General features: G+C 38.5%; 1 protein-coding gene across 1 annotated transcript in view; it reads left to right on the forward strand.

Annotated features, from left to right (window-relative positions):
• The window catches only part of LOC131302755 (probable leucine-rich repeat receptor-like protein kinase At1g35710), a 51100-nt gene extending 45030 nt beyond the window's left edge, over nucleotides 1-6070 (forward strand). Inside the window, exons 2-4 of the mRNA XM_058329559.1 lie at nucleotides 1590-2522; nucleotides 2576-3346; nucleotides 5530-6070. Of these exons, the coding sequence (XP_058185542.1) occupies nucleotides 1590-2522; nucleotides 2576-3346; nucleotides 5530-5930 (2105 nt within the window). The 3' untranslated portion in view covers nucleotides 5931-6070. The remainder of the gene's footprint in view (nucleotides 1-1589; nucleotides 2523-2575; nucleotides 3347-5529) is intronic.
• The last annotated feature ends 6479 nt before the right edge of the window (nucleotides 6071-12549 follow it).

The following is a 12549-nucleotide window of genomic DNA, read 5'->3' on the forward strand; positions in this document are numbered from 1 at the left end:
TGATCAATTGACCCCTGCAGTCGTCTCAAGTTAGTTAAGTCTCTCTCTTAAATACCGCGTATCATATGTGTGGTCCTATATGTTAAACTCACTTTTCCTATAACTTTCTGCCCACTTTCGAAATCCAGACACACGACATCAACAGAGCACAATCAATGGTGGCACTCTATCAAACAGTCATTCGAAACGGGCCTACGAACTGCAACTTGTTCGGATGCATGCACTTGTCTTGATCAAACTAATTTTTACAACATATTCTTCTTTGCAAGAGTTCTACGAGACGAAGGGTTTGAGGATCATGATTGTGGACTAGTTACCCAATTGTTAATCATATTACACTAGCAATCAATCAGATAATAACATCATGATCATATTTTCAGATGACTTTGAAGTGATCTAGTGTTTTGGACTCATGAATACAGCATTATTTGTTCGATTCCATCATCTAGCTGTTACATTCTTTTTCAATTCCGTTAACTAACGATTTGCGATGTTTTCAAAGGTTTCGAGAGTAATAGTTCAAACTGTTACGGAAAATAAAAAGCAAAAAATTTTAGACATGAATTACATATGCCAGAACAGCAGTACCTATATTGATTTGATATTAGACCTATTTTCTTAAGCGTTTCCAACGTTCAATATGGGGCACACTATGCTTATCTTTATGGAAAGATCCTGGTGGAAATTCCTGCTACAAAACAGAAAGATTCGTCAATTGGAACAGAAGATGATTTGAAGTCAAAATGATTTATTTTGGTCTTTATTCAACAAATTATGAGTTCCAATAATAATTTCTTATTTTCCCGATTTCTCTCATAAGATGAATCAATAAGTCACAAAAGCTTAATGCAAAATCAACAAATATGACAAAAAATTGAATGAAAATAAAAAAAATAAATTATTTTGACTTATTAAGCCAAAACTAGCCTAGAGAGGTAGACTAAGGACTCAAAAAGTGAGAGAGACTCTGGCTTGCTTGACTCCAAGTGCCCGGGTCAACAAGTCGACCCAAAAACCATTTTATAAAAGCTTCTTTCTAGCTTGAGCATTGTTCCCTGCATTCATTGCTCAATATTTTTGCTGCTACAAAAACAACACATACTTCAAAATATGTGGAATAATACCATATCGTCTTCTGTTTATTCTGTTATGCTCCTAGCAATAAGCATGGTAGCTTTAGTTTTAGTTTCATCATCCGCAGAATCATCATCGCCGTTGTTTTCATCTTCAGCAGAGGCAAAAGCTTTGCTTTATAGCGGTTGGTGGGGAAACTTTTCTTCAACAAATCATTGCCACTTGGAAGGCATCACTTGCAATGGCGCAAGAAGTGTCATTCAGATGGAAGGTCATCATTTATATGATGAAAATCTTGCAAACATGAATTGGTCTTCCTTGCCAAATCTTGAATATCTTGATCGATCTCAGCGACTCTAGCTTAATTGGGGGAGTTCCGGGTGAAATTGTCGCTCTCTCCAAGCTCACCTACCTTGACCTTTCCTTCAACTCTAATCTTCGAGGTGTTCTGCCGCCGGAATTGGGAAACCTCACCCAATTAGTCTACCTCGGCTTATCGGGGACTAGTATCACAGGTCCAATCCCTTCATCTATTGGAAATTTGAGTGCTCTTTCTTATTTGCATCTTTATTCCAATGAACTCAGTGGCTCCATCCCTCTAGAAATAGGGAACCTAAAAAGTTTGCTGGTGATGGATATGAGTTCCAACATCCTTAATGGTTTAATCCCTTCATCTATTGGCCATTTATCCAATCTGACCTATTTGGATCTCAATTCAAATAAACTCAACGGCTTCATCCCTCCTGAAATAGGAAACCTAAAGAATTTGACCGATTTGGATTTGAGTTCCAACATCCTTAATGGTTCGATCCCTTTGTCTATGGGTCATTTATCTAGTTTGACCTATTTGTCTCTCCATTCAAATCACCTCAGTGGCTGTATCCCTCTAGAAATTGGGAACCTAAAGAGTTTGGTAGAGATGGATATGAGTTCCAACATCCTTAATGGTCCAATCCCTCCATCTATTGGAAAATTAAGTGCTCTTAACCATTTATCTCTCCATTCAAATCAACTCAATGGTCCAATCCCTCCATCAATTGGAAAATTAAGTGCTCTTAACCATTTGTCTCTCCATTCAAATCAACTCAATGGTCCAATTCCTCGAGATATAGGGAATTCTAAATGTTTGACTAACTTGGACCTCAATAAAAATCTCCTCACAGGTCATATCCCAGATAGTATTTGCAAATTGAAAAACCTGACGCTTTTGGACCTCTCTGAAAATTTGCTTAGTGGGCATATACCAAGGCAGCTAGGAAGACGCTGTAATTTGGAGTATTTGGGGTCGAAGAGAAATAACTTGATTGAAAAAATACCCAACGGACTTGTGTATTTGCCACAACTGGATTACTTGGCTCTCCGAAAATTATCTCGTTGGGCAAATCCAGCATTGTCTTTGTTTAGTAAAATTTTTCAACTTGTCATACAATCGTCTGGACGGTCAAGTCCCAAATAGATCTTTGATTGGGTGCATGTCCATATGATTTTGATTGCTATGTAGCTAAATTACCCTCATGTTTTACGGTCAATAAAAAAAACAAAGAAAACAAAAGAATGATAATTACTCTTGTCCTTTCCCTCCTTAGCGCAATTTTCCTTTCCTTACTGGGGTGTGCAGTGTGCTTTTGTTTTTGTAAGACCAAAAAAATCCAAAGTCAGGCAAGAGCAACCAAACATGGGGATATTTGCTCCATATGGAATTACGATGGAAGAATTGCATATGAAGACATCATCAAAGCAACGAATGACTTCGACATCAGATATTGCATTGGAACAGGCGGATATGGCAGCGTGTACAGAGCTCAGTTGCCAAGTGGCCAAGTAGTTGCCTTGAAAAAACTTCATCGGTTGGAAGCAGAGGACCCCACATTTGACCATTCTTTTAGGAATGAGGTTCAAATGTTGACTAATGTAAGACACAAGAACATCGTGAAGCTTTACGGATTTTGTTTGCATAACAAATGCATGTTCTTGGTGTACGAGTACATGGAAAAAGGAAGCTTGTTTTGCGCCCTGAGATTCGATGTCGAAGCTTCTGAAATTGGATGGATTCAAAGGGTAAAAATCGTTGAATCAATGGCACATGCTTTATCCAATTTGCATCACGATTGCACCCCGCCAATTGTTCATCGAGACATATCAAGCAACAACATTCAATTGATCAGCTCCCAACTCGAAGCTTTTGTCTCTGACTTCGGAATTGCAAGACTGTTGCATCCCGATTCATCCAATCAAACCGTTACTGCAGGGACTTATGGATATATTGCACCAGGTACAGGTGCTACTGTAGACACCCTATTTTGGACTTTTCAAATTAGTTTACTTACAGTATTTGATTCCCCGATGATGAAATGGATCAGGAACACCCCGAAAATGTTAGTATGTTTGAGCTTTGAGCATTCCAAAACCCTTTCAGATCCTTTCAAAATTCTCTAAACCAGAACCAAAAAGCCTCAACAAAACCCAACTTACATACGCCGGTAATCAACTGGCGTGCATCGGTCCTCTGCCACGTGTCAGTCATCGGTCAACTTTGACCGTTGACCAAGCCCGAACTGGAGTACGCCAGTTATTAACTGGAGTATGCCAGTCAAACTTCCGGTCAAACTTGTGTTTTTAAGCATGCAGAAGCCATGGGTAGGGGTCTACAGCACTTGGGAACCTTCCAATCCACTGAAAAAGCATTCTCCGCCGGGGGACATTTTCTTACACCCATCCCATCACCTTTCTCCTCTCATCCAATGAGAAGGAAGGCTTAAGGGCTAAGGCTCCAGTCCCTTTGACTGGCCTTAGCCCCTCTCTCTCCCTCTCTCTCCTATATAAACCCCCTCTCTTCATCCTTGCAAGGGGGTTACAAAAAAAGAGTTCCTAAGTCTCTTTCTCTATCTTTCTCCTTTGGTTTCTTGCTTTCTCTTCTTCCACCACTTGAAAGAGTAAGCAAGTAGCCCCTTTCATACATCATCCAAGCCCAAACATTCATCCTCCATCCCTCAAACCTCAAGCTCAAGCTCAAAACACACCATCAAACTCAAAAGCAAAAGGTATATACCTTTGAACTGTTTTCCTGTTCTGATCTCTGAGGGGAGCTGACAGGGTCAAGGCTGGTAATCAATACCAGTCCTGGCCCTAACGCTGTCAAGGCTTCAAAAACAAAAAAATCGTTTCTGACTAGAATCGGCGTGCGCCGGTCATAAGCCCGCGTACGCCGGTCCATGGCAGAACGTACAGTTTTAAATTTGATCTGTTTGGAGTCTGTCTGGAACTGGCGTACTCCAGTTCCAAGCCCTCCAGAACTGGCGTACTCCAGTTGTGAAATGGGGTCCAGATCTTTGTTTTATGCATTATTTCCTGTCTATTCATCACCTTATTGCATGCTAAAAACTAGTCTACTGCTTTTTGTATTTAGAACTGTTTAGTTGTAATATTCAATATTTGTCCATATCTGTTTTAGAAAGCCTCTGGGATGCTTTCTGGTCATGTTCCAGAACCCAGATGATGCAAAGCCAAGCACTGGGTAAGGGGTGTAACTGGCGTACGGTCTCATACGATTGGCGTACGTCAGTTATGCGAAGATCCAGTGGCTGACCCTTGCATCTTAGCTTAGTCTTGGCCTCTTTTAGGTTCCCACACTGTTTATGGGGTGTTCTGTTTATTTTCATGGCTTAAAGCCGTTTCATCTGTTTGTAATTATATAACCGCTGATATATTGACTGCGTGGTTTGTCTTGGGTGTGCGCTGGTCCATTCCAGAGCCCAGAGGGTTGCAAACAAAGACTGTGAGTTCATGGTAAGTGGAGTACGCCAGCGATGAGGTGGCGTGTGCAGGTTGCGTTAGTATGTAGTGGCCTGGCCGGTGCATACTGGTGCGATACCTGCTCACATCCCTTCAGAGCAGCATACTCCACCTTACTCAAACTGCTCTTGGTGCTTGTTCTCAATCTATGATTATTATTGCAAGCAAGTCATCCATAAAGCATTTTGTCACATAAATTGCAACTTGTTACCGTTTTAATCCCTATTAACTGCTCCCCCGCCCTAACTGGCTAAAAAAGATGATCAAATGAGAGAAAAATGCAAAAGTTTTATAAAAATGCCTGAGTAGAGACCGATCTCCGGATTGGGCGAGAGAGGTGCCATAAAACCCTTCCCCTCTCGTAAACTGGCTCCCGAACCTCAGATATTGAAGGTGACAACGGACCGGTCTACGCCTTTTTCAAAATCAAACAAACATGGCAAACGTTTTCGAGTTCGGTTCCTTGGATGTTTTCACCGCTAAAACCCAAGTGGCGACTCTGAATCGAGGCGTTTCGCCGCGCTTTCTTCGAAAAAGGGGCCGCGCCCAATCTTTTAAAGTGGACCCAATCGAGCATTTTTGGGGCGCGTGCCCACAACTACTTTTGTTTTATCCAAGGAAATGTTTGTGGTTATTTTTAAAGCCATCTATGTGTCTTTGCAGAACTTGCCTATACCATGGTTGTGACGGAAAAGTGCGATGTCTATAGCTTTGGAGTGGTGGCACTAGAAACAATCATGGGAAGGCATCCAGGAGACCTCCTAATGTCCTTGACGTCGCCTCCTAGCGAAAACATGATGATAATTGATGTCTTAGATCCTCGCCTTCTGGTACCTACGAATCCTATGGTTGCTGGGGACATTGTTCTAGTTGCTACAATGGCATTTGCATGTTTACGTCTTGAGCCCAGATCTCGACCAACGATGCTACGTCTGTCTCATGAGTTTCTTTCTCGTAGGAAGGCTCTAGCTTCATCCCTTCGTACAGTTTCTCTACGGCAGCTTTGGAATCGGAACATGAACTTTGTCCAACTATCAAATGAAGTGATCAGTGCCCAAGTTTGAAAAGAGCCTCGATTCTTTTGAGGCCTTGATTGTTATGACCATTGAGTATGTATCTTATTGTTTTGCAGCATTGATTCATTGAATAGAAAAACACTCTCAGCTTGTATTTGTAAGGAGCTTAAATCAAAATCATTTAGGCACGTGCATATGGGGGCGAAAATGGGCCAATCTGGTTCAGTGATCACTTTCAGAAGCATGTTATTTCCTAGATATGTTGTCTCAGCCCAAGCCAATACAGATTTAAACATGTTGTTTTGTAAAGATCCGTAAATTTATAAAATTGATTTAAATGTTTCATAAGGAATAAAAGGAGGGAATTGATTTGAAATATCAAGAATTGGGGCTAATGTGATAAAGTGTTGCAATGGGGGGGGGGGGGGTGAAAGTGTGATGTGTGTGTAGTGTGTAGATTGTGAGGGTGTAGGGAATAACTTTCCCATTCTCCACTCTCTCACTCTCCCGACTCCTCTCTCTCTCGGCTCTCATCTCTCTCACTCACTCCCACTTAAACTCCACCCAAATCACCAAAAACCCCACAAAACAACCTCAAATCCTTCACCCATACGCATATTTCAGTCCGTATATCGCCGGTTTGAGCTTGGTGGAGGCGTAATCCTTCCATTTTCAAAGTTTGGAGCTAGGGCTTGAATACACTCTTTGAATTCGTTCTTCAATCTTGAGGTAGGGAGTTCTAAATTTCGATATATGCTTATGACTTGTTTCTTGTAGCTTGATTCTTGCCATTGATCGTTGTTAATATTGTTGTGGTTGCTGTTGTTGAGAAACCCATTGAAATCTGCAGAAAATCTGCTCGAACAGCTATGTTATCGATACTTTTTCTAATCGTTATCGATACCTTTACGTTACAAAGCCCAGAAAACCCGTTGTTATCGATACCATTTTCATAGGTATCGATACCTTTGAACTCCAAAACCCAGAAAATCTATTGTTATCGATACCTTTGGCCCTTGTAATCGATACCCTTGCGTCTGGAATGATTCTGGACCAAATGGTATCGATACCATTTCCCTTGGTATCGATACCTGTTGCTTATCTCCAGCTTTTGCTGTTTTGATTTGTATTTCACCGTTTTGGTTTTCAATCAATTCCAACCCATTCCAATACTCCCCGAATGATCCCTTAACTTGATTACTCGTACCTAATGACTTCGTTGAACGTATCTATGACCTTAATGCTCATTTGAACTTGATTTCACGAAAGTCGTTTTATAAATCAAATTTGGATTTGAACGATACGAACGTGTTAATAAAAGGATTTTGAAACTTACGAACACGACGAGAACATTCAGGACATCCCGAATGGGTAAAGAGCCTGGCAGAGGACATCGGGGTCCTTTAATTGGCCCGGTATGAGCTATACGCTCGTAATTGATACTTCAGGACATCTCGAATGGGTAACGAGCCTGGCAGAGGACATTGGGGTCCTTTAATTGGCCCAGTAAGAGCTTCGGCTCATGACACGTGTACAAGACACATTTGACATATGGTGTTTTCAAAGTTTGTTCTGTAAGACAAACGGTTGGTTTTGGAAACAAAAGGTTGATGTTGAATTGTTATTGTTGTTCTCCCATTGGATATTGTAACCATTGTTCATCCTATGACCATTCCTGCATTTCATCTGCATACATTGTTAGATTAGAACTTTCTACTGGGCTAGTGTTGCTCAAACCTTATATTATATTTCAGGTACTAACCTTGGGCAGTAGTTGCATGCTTGGAATGCTTGAGCGTGGACGCTCTTTTGGAATCTAACATTGAAGAAATTACTTAGCCATCTTTGTAAATCACTTTTTGGAAGATGTATTTGTAACTCCATTTGATACTTTTGTTGGTTTCGGAGCCATTGAGCCAATGATGTACTTTTTGTAAACATTTGAACTTTAAAGTGTAATTTATGAAAATGGACTTGTTAAATCCTTTTTGGGGTATCGTAAGGATAATTGTGAGGTTTTATTTATGAAAACCCTCTATATTTATATTGAAAATCGAGGACGTGACATGTTTCCTTTTCATTCCTGTAATTTGAGGCAAGTGCATGTTAAAACAAATATATGAGAATTGATTGTCATGTAATAAAACCATGATAACAGATCAAACTCTTTGGTTTTATTTTTCCAATGTAGATAGATAGCCATCCCGCGATTAATAATGTTTTGATTTCTTGTTTTAAATATTTGCTTAGTGAAGGATGAGATGCTTCACATATATTTTTTAATTATCACCATTACTTGCTTAATTACAACTGCTGAATCTGAATTCCACGTAATTTGTGAGCATATTGACATGTTTTGCAATTCCTTTTCTTGCACTTGCGTAGTTTTCTCATAAGCAATCTCAATATTTTTTTTTATAATGACGCTTCATTTTTTTTTTTTTGTGAAGCTTTTGTGTGCATTTTTTCACTACGAGACAAAAAAAAGTGGTGCAATTATCAAATAGAGGAGTGTGAATTCGAAAATCATTACCCAAATATAATGGTTCAATTCAAGTTCTTCTTTGTATCTATTTTGCTTATGTTTTGTTTTTGTTTTTTTTTTATTGTCATCTGTTTTGCTTATGTTATGGGTGGCAATTTTTTTTGGTCAAGGCAACAACTGAATAAAAAATATAATTATGGTCGTGTTTCATTACCATAATGGGTTTGAGGTTTGTTCATGAACTAGTTGAGCTAGCTGATGACTGGCAGATTAGTGGACAATTTTCTCGTTTACTTCAATTTGCTATGTATTTAGATGCTTTAGTGATTTTGATGTCTCTGAAGATGGATGGGGAATCCCTTGACGGAGTTTTGAGCTCTCCTCATATGTATTGCTATTTCTATCTACGGGTCCTCGTTCCATTTTTAAAAATGGCATTCAACCAAATTTGCTGCCCTCAGTGCAATATTTCCTCAAATCGGACATGTAAAGGTCGATCAATCTTCATCCGTGCCAAGGTGGATTTTGCGTCAATTGATTATTTGCTTATTCACAAGGATGATATCATGTTTAGTCAAAGTGTGATCCTGGAACATTAATCAGATTGCTCGTGCTACATCGACTCTTCAATTTTCTCCGCAGTTCCCTTGTCCTTTAAGTATGACTTGGGTAAGGCAGTTGGATATGTATCCAATCTATCCTCAGATGTTAAACATAACTTAAGAAAAAGAAGACCACATTAGCTAGAAAAGACACATTTTTAGCAATGATTTATATGGAGTACCAGGACAACATTCTGCTCAACAGTTGTGTTAACATAACATTATGTTACCATATTTTCTAGGTTTCAATATTATATATTTCCTGTTTAGGTCAGGTTAATATTTATGTTTCCTTCTTGGTTAGTTTCTTAGTCACCAAGTCCTATAGCTTATATAAATGCTAGGGTTATGTTTGAAATACAAACAATAATACATCATTTCTCTTAGTTCGATGTTCACTTTTGGCTCTTCTTTTTTTTCCTGTTCTAAATAGTAGTAAATACACTAAGCTTGTACCCCATGTCTCTATCCCTGTTCAACTTTTGACCCAATAGTGAAATTGCTCTTCTTAAAGGTGTCCCTAATTTATTTCTTCCGAGGGATAATGAATAATTTAATTGCTTTGTGGTTCGCTTGTGTCCCACATGTTAGCAAGGGGCATTAACTTGTATTAGTTACTGTTGTTAGTGTTAGTTACAACATTAGTATTAGTTAATCAGGGTAATGCTGAGCTGGCTGTTTTCTGTTAGGTTTGGTTTTGTATAAAGCTTTGCACGTTCTCATCGGGTAATCAGTTGAGAAAGACTTCTCAACACTACTACAAAAATAGATAAAGACCTCGGTCATTTAGTGTGATCTTTCACTTTTAATCTCGCATTTAAAACCATGGTCTATCAAGGTGTAACTAAAAGTCTCTATCTTTTAACCACAGGATAAAAACCGTGATTAAAACTCATTAAAACTGTGACTAAAAACATAAAAACAGTGATTAAAAATGACAAAATCGTGACCTTTAATAGCAAAACATCTCAGTTTTATTATAAAACCGTAGTTGTTTAGAGAGAAATAATCTCAATTTTTGAAAAAACCGAGATTAAAAGTAGCGTTTTCCTAAGGGAAAAAATCCCACATTATTTCTCCTAGTGGGTTTTGAACCCAAAGTCTCTTGAGTTTTACATAGAAGCTTCAACCAACTGCACCACACACACTTTTCAATATATAATTGAAATATTTAATATAAAACATATGCGTTTAACATTAAAATATATTTTGAACATCATTTTGAACCTTTAAATATTAAAGTTAGCAATTTTGATAAACATGAAAGTTGTAGCCCTTTGTGTTATTGTTCAAACCCAATTTGAATTATCTCAATTAATGGAGTTCTGAACATAGAGTTATACTCGAAATATATTTGGAGATGAAACGCAACCTTCATAAATGTTGTCACCAAAGGTACTCATTTGGCGACGAAATATATTTTCATTGCTGAAAATGCCCCATTTTGTGACGAAATATTTTTTGTAGAATGGTTGAGAGTGACATTTATTTAGGGATATTGCGCGAGGAGTCGATTAAGGGGTAAGCGACTTTCAATTTTTCCTATATAAGAGCTTTCATCTCAAGTCTTAAAAAAAATGTTCTCTAACTTACGACCTCAGTTTCTAGATGACTGAGATTAAAGGTTCTTTTTATCTCAGTTTTTTCGAAATGAGATATATTCTTTCATATATAATCTCAGTTTTTGGAAAACGAGTTCTATTCTTGAAGTTACAATCTCACTTTTAAATTACTAAGACTAAAAAATCTTTTCATCTCAGTTTTTTTGGAAACGAGATATATTCTTTCATATATAATCTCAGTTTTTTGAAAATGAGATCTATTCTTCAAGTTACAATCTCACTTTTTAGATTACTGAGATTAAAAAATCTTTCTATCTTAGTTTTTTCGTATAACTGAGGTTAAAACTATAGTTCATAACATTTTATTACGTTTTTACAAAAAGTGAGATCTTTTTAGTTTTTGGACCGTGATCTTTATACCATTTTGTAGTAGTGCAAGAAATGAAATCAGATTCTCTCTCTCTCTCTCTCTCTCTCTCTCTCTCTCTCTCTCTCTCTCATTAGGGTTAGGTTTATGATTTTCCATATGGTATCAAAGCCATTGACGCAAGTCATGCGATTCTGAGGGTTTCTTCTCATCTGAGGAATTTGAGTATCAATCAACTTCAGGTCTTCAATTTCTTTGTCATTTCTTCGAGGAATTTCTGATTTTCTTTGTACGAGTAATCATGACTACAGCTGAGGTAACGATTCCACCATCTCTAGCATTCCTTGTATCCAATTTTCACTCATTCGTGACTATTAAACTGGATGCTTCTAATTACCTGTTATGGCGGATTCAAATCGAAAATGTACTGCGTGCAAACGGTTTCTATGAGTATCTAGATGGTTCGATTGAGTGTCCTCCGGCACAGATTCGAAACGCAGAGGGCAATCTTGTTCCTAATTCCAAGTTTGGTCTGTGGACACTTATTGATACTCAGCTTCTCATGTGTCTGACTGCATCTCTGTCTCCATCTACTTTACCTTACATTCTAGGGTTACATCATGCATGGCAAGTTTGGATCTCTCTATCCAATCGGTATAATACATTATCAAAAAGTCATGTTCAAGACCTTAAAGGCAGACTCTATACCATTGCAAAGACTTCTACAATTGAAAATTATGTTGACACCATTAAGGAATATGCTCAAAAGTTGGTTGCAGCAGGTAGCCCCGTGGATAATGATGATCTCATTTTCCACACTTTGAGAGGCTTACCACCTGTTTTTAATGGGTTCAAGACCACCATTAGGGCAATTAGAGCAAGAGGAGATAATATTTCTTTTGATGAAGTTGTTAATTTGCTCAATGGAGAGGACATTCAACTTCTTCAAGAATCATCTGCAGAAACTAATAGCACCTCAGTGTTGGTAGCTACTCATGTTTCTTCTCAAGGACAAGGGCAATTTGCACCTATTTCCTCCTCTGTGGCTTCATCTTCCTTGTCTGCTCCACAAATGATTAATTCTACAAATCCGTCTGATGGCCAACAAGTTTCCAGTGCTCAGTTGGGATCTTCTAGTTACTATGATCCAAGTTTGTCTCAATCTACAGTTGGATCTTCTATGTTTCAGTCGGTTAGACCTTCTGGTGTCATCGCATCTACTCCATACATTCCACCACAGTTCTTTCCTACATCTTTCAGAAATTTTAACAGAGGAAGAGGCAGAGGTCAACAAATGCCATGTGATATTTGTGGTCGTAGTAATCACACTACAAATTATTGTTACTATAAGTCCTCATTCCCACAAGTGATACAGCCAAGTGCATCATTCTCTCCAATGTTTCAGCAATTACCACAACAAATGTTTCAATCATTCCCTCACCAACAAAGTTTTCAACAAGTTCCTCAACAGTCCATTCAAAGTTCTCAATGGAGATCTCCTGCTCCACCAAGTTCTTGGATGCCTACTTCAAACCCTGAATACCTCTCCTTATCCCTCCAACATGCCTATGTTTCAACCCCAATCACCAGCAACTTCCAGATTTTCTATGTTTCATCTCAGCCTGTTTTTCAAGGCCAGAGTTCTTCACCT

Source organism: Rhododendron vialii, chromosome 10a, assembly GCF_030253575.1.
Source record: "Rhododendron vialii isolate Sample 1 chromosome 10a, ASM3025357v1".
Taxonomy (NCBI): Eukaryota; Viridiplantae; Streptophyta; class Magnoliopsida; order Ericales; family Ericaceae; genus Rhododendron; species Rhododendron vialii.